Source organism: Psammomys obesus, unplaced genomic scaffold (assembly GCF_907164565.1).
Source record: "Psammomys obesus unplaced genomic scaffold, mPsaObe1.curated_primary_1811, whole genome shotgun sequence".
In the NCBI taxonomy this organism is placed as follows: Eukaryota; Metazoa; Chordata; class Mammalia; order Rodentia; family Muridae; genus Psammomys; species Psammomys obesus.
The window spans coordinates 13,538,922-13,560,909 of record NW_026596117.1 but is presented as its reverse complement, the minus strand read 5'-3'; the positions used below and the strand labels follow the sequence as shown (position 1 = coordinate 13,560,909).

General features: G+C 46.0%; 1 protein-coding gene across 7 annotated transcripts in view; it reads right to left on the bottom strand.

The window, feature by feature from the left end:
• Nucleotides 1-21,988, bottom strand: part of Fryl (FRY like transcription coactivator) — a 223,332-nt gene that overhangs the window by 34,607 nt on the left and 166,737 nt on the right. For all 7 annotated transcript variants that reach the window (XM_055629354.1, XM_055629355.1, XM_055629350.1 and 4 more), the window contains 15 exons: nucleotides 21,595-21,763; nucleotides 19,628-19,887; nucleotides 19,176-19,316; nucleotides 17,415-17,583; nucleotides 15,089-15,173; nucleotides 14,299-14,411; nucleotides 13,016-13,166; nucleotides 12,296-12,399; nucleotides 10,581-10,766; nucleotides 9,273-9,474; nucleotides 8,157-8,278; nucleotides 6,958-7,148; nucleotides 5,545-5,639; nucleotides 2,554-3,161; nucleotides 2,067-2,164 (listed from right to left, as the gene is read on the bottom strand). In XM_055629354.1, the coding sequence (XP_055485329.1) occupies nucleotides 2,067-2,164; nucleotides 2,554-3,161; nucleotides 5,545-5,639; nucleotides 6,958-7,148; nucleotides 8,157-8,278; nucleotides 9,273-9,474; nucleotides 10,581-10,766; nucleotides 12,296-12,399; nucleotides 13,016-13,166; nucleotides 14,299-14,411; nucleotides 15,089-15,173; nucleotides 17,415-17,583; nucleotides 19,176-19,316; nucleotides 19,628-19,887; nucleotides 21,595-21,763 (2,694 nt within the window). The remainder of the gene's footprint in view (nucleotides 1-2,066; nucleotides 2,165-2,553; nucleotides 3,162-5,544; nucleotides 5,640-6,957; nucleotides 7,149-8,156; nucleotides 8,279-9,272; nucleotides 9,475-10,580; nucleotides 10,767-12,295; nucleotides 12,400-13,015; nucleotides 13,167-14,298; nucleotides 14,412-15,088; nucleotides 15,174-17,414; nucleotides 17,584-19,175; nucleotides 19,317-19,627; nucleotides 19,888-21,594; nucleotides 21,764-21,988) is intronic.

The following is a 21,988-nucleotide window of genomic DNA, read 5'->3' as shown; positions in this document are numbered from 1 at the left end:
TATTGAACTTATTAAAAATTAAGAATAATTAATTTTTGGCCCACCCCCCCTTTTTTTTTTACTACCATGCATGTTCATCTTTCAATTTCATTAAGTGCATTCATTCATTATATGTGTGTGCATGTGTGTGGAGGTCAGAGACATCGTGCAGGAGCTGGTTCTCTTCTTTCTGCCCACCATGTGGGATGTGGGAATTAAACTCAGGTTACGAGGGTTAAAGGCAAGTGCCTTTATCCACTGAGCAATCCCGCCAGCTCAGGACTGTGGAGTTTTTTAAATTCTTATTTTGAGATAGGGTCTCACTCTGTAGCCCCAAGCTGGCTTAGAACATACCATTAGTGTCCTCAAACTCACAGAGTACTGAGATTATAGACATAAGCCACCATGCTTTAAGACACTAAGATGTTCCTGTTAACAATGACAAGCTGAGTGACCTACAATTGGCTACTTAAGAATTTCTTTGTAGTTAATCAATTATAGTAAATTTAGAAATTCAAGTGTGGGGAGGGACTCAATGTCATTTATTAATACATCTTTTATCCTTTCCTGTTTGTTTTTCAACGCAAGGTCTCATCATGTCCCTTGGCTGTCCTACAAACCGCTAGGAAGACCGAGCTGCCCTTTCATTGTGGTGACTTTCTCCGACAGCTCGTGCTGCCATGCCCTGCCTAAGCGTTTTCTTGTCTACTATATTGCGTGGCAAGGTAAAACGCAAAAGCGCTGAGGTGGGTGACAGCTGTCTTGTTGCTTAGCGCCCTCTAGAGTCTGCACTCTGCAGCTGATAGGAGGCTCTCCTGTCACTGGGCCCTGCACGAGGGCCTCTTCCGCTACCTTGCCGCCTGCCACCTGGACCACAGATCCTAAGAAACCTGTTTCTGTGAGAAGCTCTTCAAAAACAGGCAGTTTACTCATCCTTCTCTGTTAGAAATTTGTGGCTTTTCCTCCGGGGCTCTCATCTGTTAACTGTTGTGGTTCACCCTCTCCTCCCAGTTCACTTTCTCTACTGCAGTGTGCACGTCATTTTTAAAGGAATCTAATCTAACTTTTGTTGATAATTGTAAGATTTGAGTTTGAAAATATCCCCCCTGCAAGAGACAATGACTGGCATACATATATTTGTCTATACGTAAACACGAATCTTATCTTTAGGGAGCTGTTCAGACGGGAGATTATTAAAAATATAAAATGTTAAAAATCATAGTTTATGAAATTAAGAGACATGCATTTTCAACACATTAACAGATGACATAAAAACAGCTATACTACTGCTTTCAGAACTGGGCAGTGGGAAGGAAAAATAAGTGTGAGTGGAGAGAAAAGACAAAAGAAAGTGTTAAAAAGAAAGAAAAAGTAGAAAGAATTTTAAGGAACTCTGACTTCTCTGGGGGGGGCACAGGTAGTTATTTCCCTTTAATAGTTCTAGTTAACTTGTGTGAGTGTGTGTACGCTGTATGTGTGCGGGTGCTAGAAACTGAGCTCAGGTCCTCTGCAAGAGTGGCAAGGGCTCTTAACAGGTGAAGCATCTCTCCAGCTCTCTGCATGTGCCGTTTCTTCTGCTTAGAAAACTTCAATTCCTGACCCACTCATAGTCCCCCGCCGGGGGTCTCACTTCGGTGGCTCCTGTTTGATCTCTCATCTAGAGAGACACCTGCTGCCTGTGCCCCGGAGGGAGGGGGGCACTGGAGCCTCACCAGACTCTAGGGTAGCTCTGACTTCCGTGCCTGTGCCCGCACTCCAAGGCCCTCGAGGACCGCAGTGCTATCTCCCTCACCCATCGTGTCTCTAGCACCCAACCTGGTGCCGGGTCCAGATTTGCTAGTAGATAAATAAGTGAAAGAGGGACAGACAGAGTGGTAGAGAAGGAAAGTAGGAAAAGGAGCAGAAAAAAACTCAGACTCAGAGGAGGGTCACTCAGATTAAGTATTTTTATTCACTGGCTTTCGTGCAACTCCTTTGCGTGAGAAACAGGATAAACAGGAGAGGCAAAACTGAGAGAAGAACAATGAGACAGTGTGCAAGACAGAACAGTGCTCTAAGCCTGATCCTTCCGCATCGCATTTGCTTACCTTTGCTATTCGACTAGCTGTTTCTTTGCAAAACTGAGTCGGGTTGTCAAAATGCTGGATTAAGTGAGGCAGCAAGCAGAGGATGTTAAGAGGAAAGCCTGTCGGGCAGGGGCGAAATAAAAAAAGAAAACAAAAAACAACTTTATCGCACAATATTTGGAAAGCTAAAGGCACGTTTAAAATGGTCTACAGAAACCATTTTCATTTTTATGGGCTATCTGACCCTATACATTCTTTTGCAAATAACTTACCTAACATGAAAAGTTATTATTATTATTATTATTTGGCAGAAATTAGTAACCTCAAACATGATTGGTCTACCTTCTAACTACAGTAAAATGCTACAGGCTGAGGATGAAGTTTAGTGTTTGTATGCTTGCTTAGCATGGGCAGGAAACTAGGTTCAGTCCTCAAGCCCCATCCCCGCCCCTGCCACACACACCCCCTTAAAGGGAAACACTATCAACATCGATTATAGTAATGTCACCTGACAACTGGGACGGATCCACCAGCGAGTGTTTGGAGACGGAGATGAGTTGACTGAGGAGGTGTACGGTCATCTCCTGGGTAGATACTGAGGTAAAGCCCTTGAGGAAGAGCTGCTGAAGGCCTGGGAAGTTCGTCCACTTCAACTTGCTTTGCACGCTCTCAATCTTCTCTCGGCATTCTGATTTATCCAAAGGCAGGTGGACGAGTAGTTTGTTGAGAAGCCTGAGAGCCAGGAGGTATTCGTACTCGTAGTCAGATTCCAGCAGGGACGCAGCTATCCAGAAGATGGTGGCCATCAGGTTGGCGGGCTCAGCAGTCGGCTGCCTGTCGTCCATGCCTTTCTCTCTCAGCGAGGAGAGGCTTCGAGTCCTCGCCAAGCTGCCGCTGTGGTTCATCCGTCCGTCCGTTATATCCAGTGTGTTACTCCGCCGCCGGTCGCCTCTGCGGTCCCCTGCTAAACTTAACCTCAGGGAGTTACTTCTTGTGCTACTGCTGTAGCCCAAGTAACTGCCGCTGCTAATGGGACTTGTGCTTAGGTTAAGCTGTCCAGTGCTTTTTCTGTTAGCTGCATACTTGTTTCCCATTACAGGATCGTGGTATGAGGTTCTGAGAGAGAGAGAGAGAGAGAGAGAGAGAGAGAGAGAGAGAGAGAGAGAGAGAAAGTCACTTTTGCTACATTAAATTTTTCCAAAAAACTGAAAAATTCACTTTTTTATCCATCTTTGTTTCATGGAATTTGTTTTTCCTCCACATAAAAATAAAACTTGCAACAGGAGTCTTCAGCTGCAGCTCTATCTTTTAAAGTCAGAAGAGGTTTTTTTTTACTACTGAGAGGTCATTCACTTAACTCTGGGTTCAGACACAGTTATATCCAAAGCAGACCCTTTTTGTGTCATGACTGCCCCACTGTCCAATTCTCACATCCCTCCTGCTTTAGGCAGCGCATTCTTCCCATGAGATCTGAGCGGAAAGACTTTTGACTTCTTCTGCATACCCAACTGATAAAAGTTAATTACCTTTACACACGTACGAAAAGGGAGAGTAACTCAAACCTATGGAGGGAGGTGAGCGTGCAAAGATTTACTTTTACCCTCTTAATTGCTATTATTAACATATAAAGGGGAATGCAAAGGATAAAACCATTAGCAAGGGGAGTGAGAAATGCTTAGGCGGAGGTGACTTTCGGCACAGGACTTCCAAGAACTGGCTGTTTGAGATTTGCAAGGCAGAGAAGGTAGAAGGTGAGCTGCTCTGGGGAAAGTGGCATTATGGTAAAGACAGATGTCCTGGGGCTGAAGAGATGGCTCAGTGGTTAAGAGCGCTGTCTGCTCTTCCAAAGGACCGGGGTTTAATTCCCAGCACCCACATGGTAGTTCCCAACTGTCTATAATACCAATTTCAAGGGATCTGATACCTTCACATTAAATGCACATAAAATAAAAAATTAAATAAATTATATAAAGATAGATGCCCTGAGGGAATCACCCAGGGAGTGACTACAGCCTGGTGTGACAGCAATGGGGCTTGTTGGTGGAGCCTAAATAGACAGTCAAAAGGTCCCCAATCAGAACACTGACAAGATCAGCTCCAGAACTTGTAAGCATTTTCCATGCTTAAGAAATTATTATTATTTTTAAATGTATGTACACATTAAATTTGCAGACAAATGGTGGGATCTAGAAAAGATCATCCTGAGTGAGGTATCCCAGAAACATAAAGACACACATGGTATATACTCACTTATAAGTAGATACTAGACATATAATATAGGATAAACCCACAAAAATCTAAACACCTAAAGAAGGCGAGGTAGAAGGAGAGGACTCTGGGTAAGATGATCAATCCTCACTCAGAAAGGAAAACAGGATGGACACTGAAAGAAGGAGAAAACAGGAAATAGGACAGGAGCCTACCACGGAGGGCCTTTGATAGATCTATCCTGCATTGTATAAAAACAGATAATGAGACTCAAAAACAAACTTTGGGCAGAGGGAGGGGAATCTTAGGAAAGAAGGGGGAGAGAGTAAGACCAGGAGAGATCAGGAGCTCTGCAAGGAGAACAACAGAACCAAAATATCTGGGCACAGGGGGCTTTTCTGAGACTGATACTCCAACCAAGGACAATTCATGGATATAACCTAGAACCTCTGCTCAGATGTAGCCCATGGCAGCTCAGTATCCAAGTGGGTTCCATAGTAATTGGATTAGGGACTGTCTCTGACATGAACTCAGTGGCTAGCTCTTTGACCGCCTCCCCTGGATGGGAAAGCAGCCTTGCCAGGCCACAGAGGAGGACAATGCAGCCAGTTCAGATGAGACCAGATAAGCTAGGGTCAGATGGAAGGGGAGGAGGACCTCACCTATCTGTGGACTTGGAGAGGGGCATAGGAGGAGATGAGGGAGAGAGAGTGGGATTGGGAGGGGAGAAGGGAGGAGGCTACAGCTGGGATACAGAGTGAATAAACTGTAATTAATATAAAAATTAAAATAAAAAAATATATGCACATATATGTGTAAATGCCTTCAAATGCCAGAGGAGGGGGTCAGATCTTTTGGAGCTGGAGTTATGGGGTGGATGTGGTTGGGAGAAACCGAACTCAGCTTCTACTTGAGCTAATGCTGAGCCATCTCTTCGGCCCACATATTATTTCCCCCTCCGGCTGACTTTCTTTTTCTTTTACACAGGGCCTTGTGTATCCCAGGCCGGCCTCGAGCATACTCTGTAGCCAAGGATGACCTTCAATTTCTGACCCGTCTCTCTCCACCTTCCAAGTGCTGCCATTACAGGCAGGAGTCACCGCACCACGTTCGGGCCACTTCGCCATGTCTGTTTGGTGGCGGGGACCAAACGGGGGCTTTGAGTGCTGCCAGCTGACCTACATCCTCAGCCCGCCATCTGAACTCCACACTAGACTCGTCATTCACGGCCACCACAGCCACAAGTCTCCGGAGCCCCACACTCAGGGGTTGCCGGGATGCACGTTCTTACTGAGAAAGGGCAGAAAGCAGGTCGTAATGCTTCATGGTTTCAGCCAAGGTATCTATTGCAGATTCCAAGGTGAGAAGCAGTTCAATCACAAATCCCTGGGGACAAAGGGCAGATTTTAATTAATTATGTTCTGTTTTTTGTTTTGTTTTTTTTAAATGGCAATGGACTTCCCGAGGAGATTTAAAAATAGAACCAACCTTGTGTTTGTGTTACAAAATAATTAACCTCCTGAGCACTGTGACTTTGCTGATTGGTGAGAACTCATCAGAGTAATGACACAGGTTGATTATAACAGCAGTGTCTCTAATTGCAACAAATCGCTCAGGCCGGAAGTCTAGGCACTGTCTTTGTTTCCTTCCTTATATGTATCTTGAAAATATCACTTTCAAAAATATCCCACATCAGACTGCTTTTCCCCACAGCTCTGGTAGCCTCTGCGAATGGAGCCTAGAGCTTCAGCCTGGGGTCCCTCAACAGCCTCCTGCTGGACCTCTCTGATGCTACCTGTCCCCAGCAACCCACATGGGCACTGAGAGCCCTGACCCCGCACAAAAAAAAAAAAAAAAAAAAAGAGAGAGAGAAAAGAGCCAGTTCCATCACATCCACGTCTCTCCTTTTCTCAAAACCTCGGCAGTGGCTTTCTGTTGATGCGATGTAGTGTCGATGAGACCTTCTGCATTCTGGACTGGTGACGTCATACCCCTGCCATCCTCTCAATGTTTGCTGCTGGCTCCCTTGCTGTCCGTGAAGTTACTCAAAAAAGACCTCCTGCCCCTGCCACAGGGCCTTTGTACCTCTGACTCCTGCTTTCTACCTGAAGTGTTCTCAACGCAGATCATCACGAGATCTGGTTCATTGTGCTATCTCCTTAAAAATCACCACTTGCTAATCCTGTGTGTGTTTGTGCACGTGTGTTGTGGCTCTTGGGATCAATACCTTATGATCTCATAACATTTTACATTAAGTAAGACTGTGTGGGCTGTAGTTGGTAGATTAAACTCTTGTGTTTACAATTCCCAGAACGCCAAGACCTTGTTTGTCACTGAAGATCCAAGGTCTGAAATTGTCAAACCCACTGGACTGCACAAATTTGACTTCTTCAGGGTCATTTTTACTTATCTTTAAGAATGAAGCTCTGTTTCTCTTTCCATTGAAATTTAATATCCTAACACCTTTTGGTGACTGTGGAGTAAGCTGTAGGTAGTGTGTAGATGTATGTGTCAAAAAAGCTTTCTCTAATATAGATCACATGACCTAAACAGGTTCTTAAATGCTCAGCAGGAAACTTCACTCTGCCTGTTGCATTTCTGATGAAATGGCCATCTGGCTGTAACTGGGACCTGGCTGCCAAGATGAATCCTTCCCCTCTAGGAGCAGCTGATGACTGCCAAAAGGTGGTGGTAGGCACCTTACCTGCGCATCCTCCCCTGGGTCCCCTACGGTTTCCACGAGCCTGGAGAGCATATCAGAGAGCATATCTGCAGACAGGGGCTGCCTCAGGGCCCTGAAGATCTGGAAGGATCTCCCAGCATAGTGTCGGGAGGAACACGAAAGTGCCGACTGCAGAGCAACCTCGCTGAGATCACGCTCCAAGTGTGTTCCTTCTGAGAGGACAGGGGAGACCATGGGTGCCTGTGCGCAGCACAGGGAGTCACAATCCCTTCTCTGCCAGCACCCCGCACACTCCCTGGCCATGCAGGCCGAACTCCACAGACGGCAATCGCACTGTGTCTGTGCTGGAGAAAGATCTTTGTCCTGCTCTCCAGGGAAGGGATCCTAGGGACCAGGATTTCTCACCCTCAGCAATACTGACAGCTGGGAGACAGGTAGCTTACTGTATCGAGGGATGGCCTAGGCACTGAATGGTACTTAACATTACTTTGCCAACCCTACAGTGAGGATAAAAATGACTCAAGACACCACCAAAGATCTGGAGGAGCAGAATCATCCTTAGCAGGAAAGCACCATGTTAGCACGGAACTTCTTTTTTTTTTTTTCTTTTTTTTTTTTTTACAAAGCTGGTCAGAATGTATTACATTTTAAATTGCAGAAAATTTTACTTACATATAGGGCTTTACATTTTTCTAATGTCTGTATAGTTCCCTTTGATGCAGCAATTCTCAACCTGTGGGCCAGGACTACTTTGGGGGTTGCATATCAGAAATTATCAGAAATTTACATTACAGTTCACAATAGTGACAAAATTATAGTTATGAAGTAGCAAAGAAAATAAATATATACTTGGAGGTCACTACAACACGAGGAACTCTATTAAAGGGTCTCAGCATTTGGAAGGTTGGGAGCCATTGCTTTAATGCTATTTTTCATAGCTCTTAATTGTGGTATACAACTTTATGATATCATCCACATGACTATTATGTCACAGGTAGAAACCTTATTTTTAACTAGTAATTCTTCTTTGCCAACACATCTGTCATCATTCACATATTAAACAAGAAAAACTTTCTAAGAATGTATACATTTTAAGATATCAATTAGCTCTATATTATATTAATTATCAACCTTTTAGCTGGCATCACTGAGGAGAATTCAGTCACACTGATATTGTATCAAGCTCAAATGTTGCTTAGTGTATCCATCAAACACAATACCTGTGTTTGACTGCTTGAAAACAGAGACCACATGCTTCAGGAAGGTGGTGAGCTGCTCAGCACTCTTGATGCTAGGGTTCTTGGCGGAAACATCCTCATGGTTCCAAAGGGGCCCTCGTTTCCTGAAAACAGAGGATGCCAACATTGGTTTGTCTGGAGTTGACGTCAACCGCATGCTCGTACCCGTCTGCACTTTGCCTTTGTGCTCAGGAGGGACAGTGGTTGAACACGTCAGCACAGGTCACAGCCTACTCCTATTGCTTAAGCACACGGACAAGGAAGGACCCAAAGCAAGTGGAGGAAGGCAGGACTGTGGCCCGGAGACAGTCGAAAAAGTTGGAAGATGAGCCTAACGAGAGGGGTACTGCTCGCTCGTAGAAAAGGGAAGTTTAAAATTTAGAATCTTTGTGTTTCCCTTTAATGTAGATTTTCCTAACTCCTAATTGTATTACATAATTTGATGACTCTGTTGTCCATAAAATTAACTTCCCAACTTCATTGGTAGAAATCAGAGGGACATATATGCAGGCAAAACCCATACATTAAAAAAGTGGTTGTTTATTATTTTATATGTATGCGTGCTTTCGCATGCATGTATGTATGTGCACAACATTCATTACTGTTGCCCTTTGAGGTCAGAAGAGGACATCATATCCCCAGGGACTGGAGTTAACAGAGGGCTGTGAGCCACCCTGTGAGAGCTGGGGCTGGAACCTGGGTACTCTGCAGGAACAACGAATGCTCTTAACTGCTGAGCCAACTAAAAGTTTTTATTTTTAATGTAATCCATAACCATGGGCCACAGGTTTTCAAGACTCTCCAGTGCAAACTTTCCCAGGCTCTCTAGCCTTACTGCCAGAACCTCTTCACCACTGCCAAAAGCCCCCTGCTTCGCGGTTTGGCTCTCACATGGGACATCACACCCCTTCTCCGTCTATTTATCCCTTAGAGTCCTGCATATAGCAGACCACAGAAAAGTATTTGGTGGCTGATTACAGTGCTATGCCTCCAGGTAACAGGGTTGTCTTCGGGCACTTAGTAAACCATACCCGAGTTTTCAACGGGCGTGAGACTAGTTCAACATGAATGCTGGGCTAGCGAGAGCCGCGCGGTTACCTTGAGGTAATGAACTCCATGAGGGTTTTGACTTTCCCATCCTGCTCCGTTGAGAGGCCCACCTCGCCGAGGAGGGTGGAGTGGAGGTGTGAGGCGGCAGCGCTGTTGTTTCCTAAGCTGATGCTAGAGGAGGTAGAACTGGAGCTGAGCCCTGAGTCGGTCATGGGGGAGGGCTGGTAGTCAGGTATAAAATCGCTAATGCCTGCCGGGAGAGAAAGCCAGCCATGAACAGACGTGCGCAGCAGGACGTACAGGAGAGTGCACAGCTACCCTGGGCAGCACCTCTCAGACATGGCACGCCATACATGGGGACACCGGGCAGGCCAGAGAACATCTGCTGAGCCTCACAGGCACAACCCTAGCAAATGCTCTGGAGGCAAGAAACTGCATTCACAGAGCTTAGCTGCGCTTACTAAGCGGTCCTCTGCTGCCATCTGCCGAAGACCACTGACAGGAGCAAAGTCCTAGCAATTCCAGGCTTTTCTTCCGCTTTATTAAGTCAAGTTACATTTCATATTTAATTCTGTGTATGCTGGGATGTGCAAATGCACATAATGCTAGGTGTGTGTGTGTGTGTGTGTGTGTATGTATGTTTGTAGGCCAAGAGGCAATTTATGGGCATTGTTCTTTTGTTTGTTTGTTTTTTCTCCACCACATAGACCCTGGCCCTTGATCTATCTTTTAGCCACAGTTTTAAAAATCTCATGTGTCTGAAATGTGATTAGATAAAAAGGCAAATGTGCTTTGATTCCTACAAACAATAATGTTGTAAAATGCTTTGCTAGTGAGTGAAATAAACTGGGACTGTGAGCATAAAGAAAACAGAACTTAACACAGACATAGGACACAATGAAATAAGCATCACCATACCATAAAAGCCTCATTAACTTTGGACCCCTTAGTTTTAAATATGAAACATTTTAATGCATCCAGGATAACCAAGGGGCTAAAAGATTTTTAAAGGCCAGCCAAGCTTTAGAAATTACGAGGAGTCTCACACAGCATCATTTTTTTTTTTTTTAAAAACTGGTCATCAATTAATTAAGCACTTCTTTTCTCTGCTTATACATTCCTAACCTAAAACTCATTTGCTAGAGAGCCTTAGACATAAGAGCCTGAGTTATTCGTTTCAGTGCATTCTTTGGTTGGTTACGACAGTTTCAGATGCTACTTAAAAATGATACAACTGAATTTTAAATGTCTGCCCGTGTCACTGTCCCTTGGTTGACTTTTCACTGCTGCAGCAGGATTCCAACTTAAAAGCATGTGTTTCCACCTCAGAACCATGGCCTCAGGGTCGGCCAGTACCTGTGAAGGTGTAATCTGAGTGCGCAGTTTGCTTGACTGTCAACACCCTGGGCTCGTTGAATTCCTTGTTCCTGAGGAGGACAGAGGCCACAGTGCGGATGTTGCTGTTGGGCCCCATCACGATCAGTAGGTGCAGGAGCAGGCGCTTGCAGTGTTCGTACACCTCAGGGTGGCAGTGGTCAAACCCTGGAGAGGACAGGAAGCATGTCAGCTCAGAGGGCAGCGTGCTAGCCACCAGACCCACACGAGGAAGCGGCCCCACGGGCAGCACTCAGGGTCCTAATGTGCAACGACGTAGCACGCGCATGTAACCAACCCCCCACCCTCCAGAGACTCCAAATCGCGTCAGGGTTACCAAGAGTAGAATGGAAATACTAGATCGGGAGTGGTTACCGTACTCATCTGACATTAATGAGCGACAAGGGAAAAAGTCCGTATATCCTGAGGTCAGAGAGTGTGCAAACTGTGCTGGGTTCAGCAAAGGCACCCAGAGCCCAAGCATACAAGGGCTCGCTGTATGCAAGAGCTTTCATGGAATACTGTGTATGATACCGCTTATTTTTAAAATGGTCTTGAGTCCCCCCACCACACTTATAATGCCTTTCTGCTCCACTGTATAAATGCCTAGTGAGAATCAGGGTTAAGTTTTTTTGTGGGCTTTTTGTTGGTGTTGTTGTGGTTGTGACAGGGTCTTACTGTGTAGCCCTGGCTGGCCTGGAACTCAGAGAGATCCGCCTGCCTCTGCTCGGCTCTCAAGGTAACTTTTCAATCTGCTTCATGCCAAAAACTTCACGGCCTCTTAGACATTACGACTCTGCTATGTAACACCGGATGGCCATGAATTCGTTTAAGAAAGTGGGCAGTCTGCCCTGCCTGGCACGGAAGACAAAAGTAAATGTCTACTTGCCACAGGAACTCGATGGGCCAAACGGTACAGACGTGCTCACTGTAGGAAAATATTATCAGAAGACAGCCTGCTTGCTTCAGAAGGGCGGTGTTCAAAGCATAGAGGCATTATAGATGTGGTAGAGTCCAGACCTGCCACCAAGGACACATGCTGTCCTTAGACTAATGCATTTACTCTCTCCCTCCACTCTGAAAGGTTCTAATCTCTGAGGTAAACCAGCGACCACTCCCTGCTCCCGCTCGCCCATGCCCGCTGTAGAATGTATGCATGTTTGCTGAGGGTACAAGGAGCCGTGGAATAGACTTAAGAAGAGGGATACTACGGTCTGCGAGAGAAGCTGGGAGGTAACGGGGTTGCTTGGCATGCCCCCGGCCCGGAGGTCGGTCCCCAGTGAAAGGCAGGCGGCACGCCTGTGGTCAGGCTAAGGGCAACTGCCCACACTGGACTGAGAGTGTGAAGAGTCTCATGAAAGTAACCCTCAAACACAAGAAACAGAAGCATGTTAGGCGGCGGTTCTCAACCTTCCTAGTGCTGCAACCCTTTAATACAGTTCCTCATGTCGTGGTGACCCCCAGCCAAAAAATCATTTCCTTGCTCCCTCATACTGTAATTTCGCTATGAATCAGAATGTGAATATCTGATACACAGGATTCTGATATGCGACCCCTATGAAAGGGTTGTCCAACACCCTCCCCTCCCAAAAGAAGGGTTGCGGCCCACAGGTTGAGAACCACTGACCAAGCGTTAGAACCAACCTAAAATGGTCCTGGAAGTGCAAAGTGGGGGAGGAGGGACTAGAACCTGTTACCTATAAAAATCGCATGAAGAAGAAGATGGAGGTAACTTCCCCACTCCACCTTCACACTGTGGTCAATGATCAGGTCTGTGAGCAGGATCACCGCGATGTTACACCTGTGACAGGAAGAGCGCTGTTAGCAGCTTCCCGGCGTGGCAACGAGCTAGACACACCCCGTACAAATTCCTCCAAGACCTGAGTATTCTATGGAAACACACTTAGAGTGGAAAAAGAGGGGGGAGAACCCATACGCAGCTGAGGAAACCGTTACAGCGGTAACCTTAGCACAAACCCCAGGGCTTGGGGCTGCTCATCGCCAACCTTCAGACCTACCACATATGCCAACTGCCCCAGGAGGTGTTCCGTACGTGTTTGGTGCATTGATACGTTCTGAGAGAATGTAGTGAGATTTGCTTTGCTGTGGTTTTACTCACTAGAATTCAGGTTAATTGAATTAAAAACAAAAACAAAAACGTGCTGACCACAATGAAGTAACTTTTTTTTTTTTTCAGATGTGGTAACTGGGTCGTAGAAAGGTCAAGCAACTATGCCAGACACCCAGAAGAGCAGCAGAAGGATCGGATTCAGTAACTTTCGTGCGCTCAGAACACGGCTCTGAATCTTTCAGCGAGGACGACACCGCTGTGTGGTGCTGTCAGGCAGTGTCTAGGAAGCTGAAAGGGCTCAGCCATCAGGTGGCCCGTAAGAGATAGGAACGACGCTCTAGTCCACCTGTGAAGAGGCAATCCAGGAGATGACGTTTCAGGCACGTAATCCACCAGTGGCGACCAGCAGCCTCCAGCTGGTGGGAAGGGCAGTGGCTCTCCTTGGTTATGCTCCATCACTTTCAGGCGCCAATTAGAATAAAGTGGCATTGAGTCACCTAGCAAGATAAAACGGTCTCATTTTCGGCACCATCTAATTTCTGCCGTAAACAAGCGCTAGTAAGACACAGCATTGATATCTTGATATACGTTTTCTAGGGAGACGTACATACAAATAGCATAAGCTTTGGGGGAGGGAAAGAGATGCAGGGGGAGAGACTGAGAGACTGATTTATTGATTGAGGCTCCATCCTTTATACACCAAAGCAAAACTATACTGACATGTCCCTATGTCTCCCTAGCTGAAAGCTGAACAAGAGATCGTATCATAAGTAAAACTGCCTTGACACAAAGATCTTCCAGCAAGATATGTGGTTCTAAATTTCCCGAGACGGGCCCGACACTAACCCACCTCTGAAAGAAATCTACTGTACCACACTGGCATGCTGGGTGCAGAACGAACACTCAGAAATGTGAATTCTGTGTGACGTGGATAAGTCACTTAACCTCTCTGGACCTCAGTTCCATAATGCACAAAAGGAGGAGACTGGACCAGATCCTCCAGAGTCTGAATCTAGTTACAATATATGTGCTTTTATTCTACCTATCCTTCATGTATCAGTGCTACTTGAATAGGATTGATGACTTTGGAAGTAGAAGAGAAAATGTTTCAGGGAAATGTGGATCCATAAAATAAGCAAATCTGTTTAAAGAACAATAGCCAGACTGTAGCCAGTGTCTCTTCTCTAATGTTTTTGTTTTTGAGACAAGGTTTCTCTGTGTAGCCCTGGCAGTCCTGGAACTCCCTCTGTAGGCCAGGCTGGCCTTGAACTCAGAAATCTGCCTGCCTCTGTCTCTGGTGTGCTGAGATTAAAGGCATGTGCCAGCGTGGACCAGCTCAGCTCTCTGACATTTCTTGAGAAGAGATTTTATATGCTTTCTGAAGGGAACCTGCAGCTCAGACAAAAATCTCCCAACTTACTATTGCTTAATAAATTCATTCCTTAAAATCAAGTCATCTTGGATCACATTAGAACTAGTGGCAGTCAAATATAATTTTAAAACAATTCCTTGTTAAAAAAAACAACCCCACCCCCAAGAAAACCTCATTAAACAAACTCATTAACATTAACACAGTTACCAACACTTGTCACCAAAATGGTTATTTAAGGAACATTGAGAATTGGTTACTTTTTTCCTCTTCATAAGACCCTCCGGAGCTGCTACTGTATCGAGACTCCAGTCTGTGATGTTGCCGGTTTAAATGACTGTTCAGCCCACCGTAGATGTCCAGGTGTACATAGCTGCGGGAAGGACCATCAGGGCCATGAGCCTATCACAGTGAAGTAGCATTTCTGGTTTATCATTCCCTTTATCTTTCTCTTGGTATGCCTGTCTGTATGTGTGCAGAAGAGTGTGTGGAGGCTGGAGTTGACCTTGGCTGACTTCCTCAATGGCTCTCTACTCTCTTTCCTGACTAAGGCCCTGCCTCTGTGGCTAGTCTTAGAGATGCCTTTTGCACCTCCCCTTCCCGAGTGCTGGGGTTACTGGTGGGCTGCCGTGCCTGCTTAGCTTTTGTGAGGGCTCTGAGAATCACTACGCTAATCCTCACGGCTTGTGTGGCAATGCTTTCTTCGTGCAAAAGAAGCACACTTTATTTAAATTACCACCAGAAGCTCATCAGGCACACACCAACTTCTACCTTAGCATTCAAAAGCTGAGGCTCTCAACTACTCCTCTCTAAGCAGCCGATCATGTAGGGATTCTGGGGAGAGCTAGGTATAGAGACAGGCAGAGTCAATACTCATTTAGAAAACTCTTCAGATATAGTGACTTGTCACAGTTTATTTTTTTATCGGTGGGGTGTATCAAAGAGTGTAGGATGCTGAGGAGTCAATGTGGCAATGTCCAAGTATGGAAATGAATGTTTCCCTAGAACCCTATTGGAGAGAATTATGCATGCCTGAGCAGAAACACTCACCTCTCTTCAAAGTTCTCCTTGAGGGCCTTACAGTCAGGGTTGCAGTCTGTAGGAGCTACCATTGTATTGCTACTGGAAGTAGTTCCTGTCAGAAAAAAAGAATACCTGTTAGCTTAAGAGAACAATAAATATTTTCATCAATATGCCACGGACACAAAAGCAAAGTGCTGATGCTTATGACTGCCTTCTAAGTTTTTTAAAATAATATTTTAATGACGTGTTATTCTCATTTTATGTGCATTGGTGGTTTGCCTGCATGTATGCCTGTGTGAGGGTCCGATCCCTTGGAACTGAAGTTGTAGACAGTTATAACTGCCATGTGGGTGCTGGGAATTGAACTCGCAACCTCTGGAAGAGCAGCCAGTGCTCTCAACTGCTGAGCCGTCTCTTCAGCCCCGGGACCATCATATTCTTGACTATGAGGAAACAAACGGTGATGGTAGGTGCAAAAGGGGTGTCTCAGCAGGTAAAAGCACTTGCTAAAAAAAAGCCTGATGACCTGAGTTTGACCCCGGAGACCACACGGTGGAAAGAGATAATCCCTGGGGGCTGTCCTCTGACCTCCCCATGAACACGGTGGCATGCATGTGCCCCTACTATGCAATAAATAAATGCACTACAAAAGAAGAAAATAAATGGGTAAGAAATAATTGTTATGAAGACAGGTAGTAGGAGAAATGAAGAAGCTTCCATACTGTTGTTGAAACAGTGCCAAAAAACAGAACTGTCTGACAAATCTGTCTTAAAAGTAGTCGTTCTCCAAAGTGTAACTCCATGACATTTGTAGCTGATGGCTGTCTCTTTCCACCGACAGCACAAGTCTTCTGTGCTGAGAGTAATCAAGGCACGGCTTGGCCGGGGCAAACCAAGCAGAGCTGAGGTAGAAACACTTTCCGGACGACAGAGGGGAAAAGTGAGCATGCTCCCACTACGCTCTGAATGTGCGTCTCCTGCCGTGCAGCCTTCATAGCCACGGGCTGTGAGGCTCCAGGAGGCTACGTGTGAATGGTGAATACAGGCGCACAGATGCCCATACTCTTTCTCTCGGGAGATGATCAACAGAACTCTTCCTGGGAGGTCTGATCCATCCGAGGGAAGAGGCTTCATACACTGAGACGGACATCAGCAAGACTGCCACCAAAAGGACACCGGCAGCGCCCTTCTACAAACGTTAGGCACTGCCCGCCACCACGAGGCAGACCCAGGAGCAGGGCTGTCAAGGGAAGTCTTAAGACACATCAGAACACAGCAACGCAGCCATCAGTTATCGACTACAGGAAAACAGAGTTCCACTGTAAAACACGACTAGCAGGGCATTCCAGAAATAAGTTCTGGGATTAAATGCTTGTTTACCTATGTGAAAAAGCTAGAAGTAAAGACATGGTTTCGGCAGAAAGTAGGAGTAGGAGGTGAAAGAAAAACACAGAGAAAAATGAAATTATAAAGATAGAAGTTCAAATATTTCCAACGATGCAGTGCTATCGAAAAGTGCGAGCTTGTAACACACACCGGGTGACTGAGCTTTACAGCGTTTTCCCACAACAGCCGTGATCAGTAGTTCTCAATCTGTGGGTCACACCCCCCACAGGGTTGCCTGTCAGATATTTACAGTACAATTTCTAACAGTAGCAAGACTGCAGTCACAAAGCAGCAACGAAAGTAATTTTATGGTCGGGGGCCACCACACATGAGGAAGTGTATTAAGGGGTCGCCACGTTAGAAGGTCGAGAACCCCTGGCCTAGATACACTGCTGTGTCGTCGCCCGAAGTTATTCATGCGGAGCGTAACTGCTTCCACTCAGATCACCGCCAAGGACTTGAGGGAACGCTCTCTTGCTTCAGTGACTCCATACTGCATCATTCACAAATCACAGCATCACTCTGCACTTCATAAACACAGGACAACGTCTATTGATAACAAACGGTACTTTCATTCACTTGACTGGCTACAACACGTAATACAGGCCCGAGTAATTACAGCACGGAATCACACAACTAGTTTTAGCAAATAAGCGTTTTTCTGAATAAAAGGTGACTCTGTTCATTAAAAGCACATGCAACAGCAACAACCGCCGCAAAGGAATTTAAAAAACAACAACCACCAACAAAAATGGCAAAAATTGTTGTTTAGGAACTTGTACCCCATTCCTGAAAAAGTACACAAAAACCACCACTATTTCTCTCTGTAACAGCAAGAATTTTCACACTGTGAAATTTCTTTCCTCATTTAAGATTTGCCGAGTCTCGAATCAGTCCCCATACTCGCCTACTATCTGGTTTTGTTTCGTCGGTAATGAAATGTGGAGGGCACGTGGGCTCCACTCACCTGAGGTGACCGAGGGGAGTTTGCAGCTGGATGTGATGCGGTAGTAGGGCGGGTTATCCATGTGCGTGACGCCTGAGCTGACGGGATCTGTGAGCTGCAGCTCGCTCACCAGCTCCTCCAGCAGCTGCACCGTTTTGTCCCTTCCCAGATAAACGATGACCTTCTTCACCTGCAGAGAAGGTGTTCAGGAGGAAAGAGAAAAGTGCTTTTTAATGTCGTGGCTTTGTCTGGGGGAGGCGGACAGTTTAAATGTGCTTGTTTGTTTCCAGATGTGCACGCCTCCCGTGGGGAATTAACGTGCGCCGTTTTCATGCTCTGCACCGAGGAGGCCAGAAGAGGGCATCGGGTCCCTTGGAGGTGGAGTTACTGCTGGTTGTGCACTCACTGTTGGTGCTGGGAATTGAACCTGGTCTTCTGCAAGAGCAGCAAGTGCTCTTGATTGTTGAGCCATCTCTCCTGTCCCCACTGAGACAGATTTTATTTTATTTTTTTAAATAAAGTTAATCAGTTTGTGAAAGATGAATAAGCACAGGGAGGGCAGGAAAGGGGAGGGGAGCTTTTCCGTAAAAACTTCTTTGTTAATGGAAAAAGCTTTGGGTGGCCATCAGGGCAGGACTGCCTTTTGACTGTTACTCATCCTTCACGGCAAGCATCTGTCTGTCTGTCTGTCTGTCTCTCTCTCTCTCTCTCTCTCTCTCACACACACACACACACACACACACACACGAGCTTAACAGTACAGTCATCTTTAACAGCGTGGAAGTAGCCAGAAGTGACTCCACTTCCTGGGGGGAGCATGCTTCCATCCGTCATTTATGTCATCCATACCACCCCACTGTTTATGGAAGGGCGGGCAAGGACTTCGATGGCAACCTCGTGAAGAACTGGCCTGCTGTGGGGCGCACGTTGGGAAGATGTACCCGCCCACAAACCTGTGTGCAAACCTGGACATTCACCTCAGACCTCATTGTTCCTACTGTTTTGTTAACATGGATAATTTCTTTTAAAGTATAGACTGTATTTTTCATTTGACATGTATGGGTGTGTTGCCTGCCTGCAAGTCTGTGTAGCATGTGTGTGGCCGGTGCTGTAGGGGCAAGAAGAGAGCATTCCATTCCCTGGAAATGAAGTTACAGATGGTTGTAAGCCACCATGTGGGTGTTGAGAAATTAAACCAGGCCCCCTGGGAGAGCGAAGAGTGCCCTTAACCACTGCGCCATCTCTCCAGTCTCAACTCAGGTGGATTTAAGCTTTTCTCTTCTGCCCCACCCCCATGGCAAGAAAGAACATCACATGTCTCTTCCTTTCCCACCTAGCCCCAAACTTTCCCTTCCTTCCGGAACACCCAGGCGCTGAGCTGTCTTACCAAATGTCAGCCTAGGGAAACCTCAGTCGGTGGATCCTGCATCGCTACCACGAAAGTGTTAGCCTTCATCTGGGCTTTCTCGGATAACCAGTCACGGCGTGCTCATGGCTTTCCTTTGTACCCCTTATCATAGCTGCACTTACTAAGTGGCTGATCACCCTAGGTGTAATGTAGGGTAAAACCTGCATTCTCCTACAGCTGGAAGGCCACTACTTGCAAGAGTACCTGGCCTGGAAGAGCACGTGGTGGCGGTGGCTGAATGAATCAATGTCTACACACTGCTCCCGGCTGTCCTCGCTTTCAATTGCTTCTGTTGGGGGCAATCAATCCGTACCCTGACAGGTCATCAGGAAATGTGAACGTTTTAAAAAAGACAAATGGACTTGAATACGTACGTAAGGCAAGAGGCTTGGTTCGCTATTCACCCCGCAAATGCTGATCAAAAAGTGCAAGATAATTTTCAGGTTCTTTGGCCAGCCGTCTGCAAGGGTGGTCCACACGTTCTCCACTTCCGACCAGGCGAGCTCATCACCATACTGAAACACACACGACAGACACGTCAGAAATGCCTGTGTAGTAAAAGCCGAACTCGTCACCCCATGACGTGTTGGGAAATGGCTCCCACAGGAAGTTTCATCTCTCCCAAACATTGAAGGAATGATTATTTCTTCCAGGGGACTTAAGCACCAGCACTGCCAGTCACCTCTGGCTTGAATCAAAGAAGAGTGGGGTGGATACTGGAGGTTTGGTCTGTCTGTCCCAGGGCCAGCTCAGCATTCGTTTCTAGCTATAGCTCCTCCTCCTGACCCCCAAACTGTACAGTCATGACAAGCACAGACCCCTGTACCTTCGCTGTCATGTACATGAGGTTGTTCAGCACCATGGCGGTGGCCTGTGGGGATCCCCAGCCTTCTCCCCGTAACCAGCGCCTGCTCGTCACCATGAGCTCTCTGTCTTTCAGTGAGTCCTCCTCCTCTCCATCCTGCCGCCTTCCCGAAGGCAGAGGTTTGAAATCGACCAGCTCGATGTTGTTCATCCAGGGCAGTAGATAATGAAGCATGGCCTGCCGCCCTGCGGGGTGGGCCGTCTGGATCCGCTGGCTGATCTCTGGGTTCGAGGCATATCAAAGAGGAGAACCAACATCATCCCACATGCTTCTCAGTCACCAGGAAGACACAGTTCCCAATGATAAATGCCATCTCCCATACAATGAATGCCCTCTCTCAAATAATAGAATGTCTCCTCACTGACATCATAAAACAAAAACAAATAGCAGAAATGGCTAACACAAAGCCTACTTGTTTTCCGATGCAGTTTCTCTCTATGTAGCCCAGGTTGGCCTTGAACTCCACCTCCCGAGTACTAAGGATTGCAGATATGTGCCACCACAAACAGCCATTTTTTTTTTATGCAAAGTGCTGTTGGCAGTTAAATAAATGTGTTCACACTGTTGACTATAAGATTACACGACAGTAAATACTTGTATGAAGATCAGTATGGTGGCTCCTCAAAGAATTAAAGAGAACTACTCTACCACCCAAGTAATCTAAGTATTGAGTGTATATCTACAACCATTCAAAACAGGCTCAAAGTGATATTTGCACATCCACATTCATAACATAAAAGCAACGGAAAAAAAAAAAAGAAAAAATAAATAAAAGCAACGGAAATGACTGACAGATGAAAGAATGGGTCAACAAACTATGATGCCCAGACACTGGAATGCTATACAGCCTGAAAAGAGAAGGAAAACCCATTCCATGCTACAAGGAGGAATCCAGAACAGAGTATGCTAAGCGAAACAACCCAGCCACATACATAAACTACTAATATGATTCCGCTTATCTATCCAAAGTAGTCAAACTCATAAAACATAGGCAAGAATGGTGGCATGATGGTTATGAGGAGAGGAAGGGCAGCAAAATGGAGGGAATGCCGACTAAGGGCTAGTCTCAATTCCTCCCCTAAAGGTGGCCGAGAAGAAACAATCATGGAGACAGGGGAAAAACCAGGAACTAATAAGTGCCCAGGAACCAGGACAGAAAAGAACTGAGAGGAGCAGAGGACAGCTTACATCACAGCTGTAGCAGCCAAGGGGCTGAAGGCTAGAAGTCACAGATTGGTTAGCAGCCAGAAGGCGTTCGGTGAGTTTCAGACAGAAACCTGACACTAACGGAGTTAAAGGCCTCCTGAGAAGGGGGCTGGGAACAGGAAAGGGTGGGTGTGCCAGCGGATGGTGTGTGACTGGGCACTCACAGCTTGCGCTGTGGAGAGGTGCCAAGCTGTCTGCGATGGAGGGGCCACAGAGCTGACAACAGTGAGGGGCTACTGTGTTTAAAAACAAGACAAAACAAAAAGCCTAAACTGTACACGACGCCCTCTTTTTCTTTCTTCTAATAAGCAAGACTGTGTCATCAGAAGATTTAAATAGCAAGACAGATGAGTTTAGTTCTTACTGAAGAAAAAACTTCTCTTTCTGACATGTTCGGATTCAACTTCGCATTTCTAATGCTTTGAATTTTCTAAAAATAGTCTCTCAGAACCAGAAGGAAGCTCAGTAGGTAAAATGCTTGTCATGCAAACATCAATGAGAATGTGAGTGTGGAGTTGGGCAAAGTAGCACCATCTTTAGTCCTGAAGCTGAGGAGGTAGAGACAAGAGTCCAGCCCGTATTACTGTGACAGCATGTAACATTCAAGCACACACTTATATGTACACTTGTACACACACACACACACACACACACACACACACACACACACACACTAGGTTGGACTGACTGCAAAAGAAACAGAAAGCATTTCATTGGGCAACCTGAGAATATGGCAAGAGTGAGCTCTGGATACGCCCTGGCTAGTTCCTCAGACAACTGGTAATAAGAAACGGAATACAGATGCGGCAGCGGGGACAGCTGGCTGAGGACTCCATCCGTTCTCTGAACCTCCAGTTTGTGAGCATAGCGAAACATCTTCGGTTCCAGGATCTACAGGAAAGCAATTCCGTCAACTTCAGTTAGCATTTTTCTGGGTCCCCTAAAGTTCAGCTATAATTAAAAAATAAGAAACTCTCTAATACTATTCCAGTTTAAAATGTATATAGACATCATATATTAATTTCTAGTGCTTGAAATGACCACCTTTAGGAAGGACTTGCATTCTGTGTTTCTAACACCACTGATGCGGGTTCACAGTACACTCTGAAATAAGCT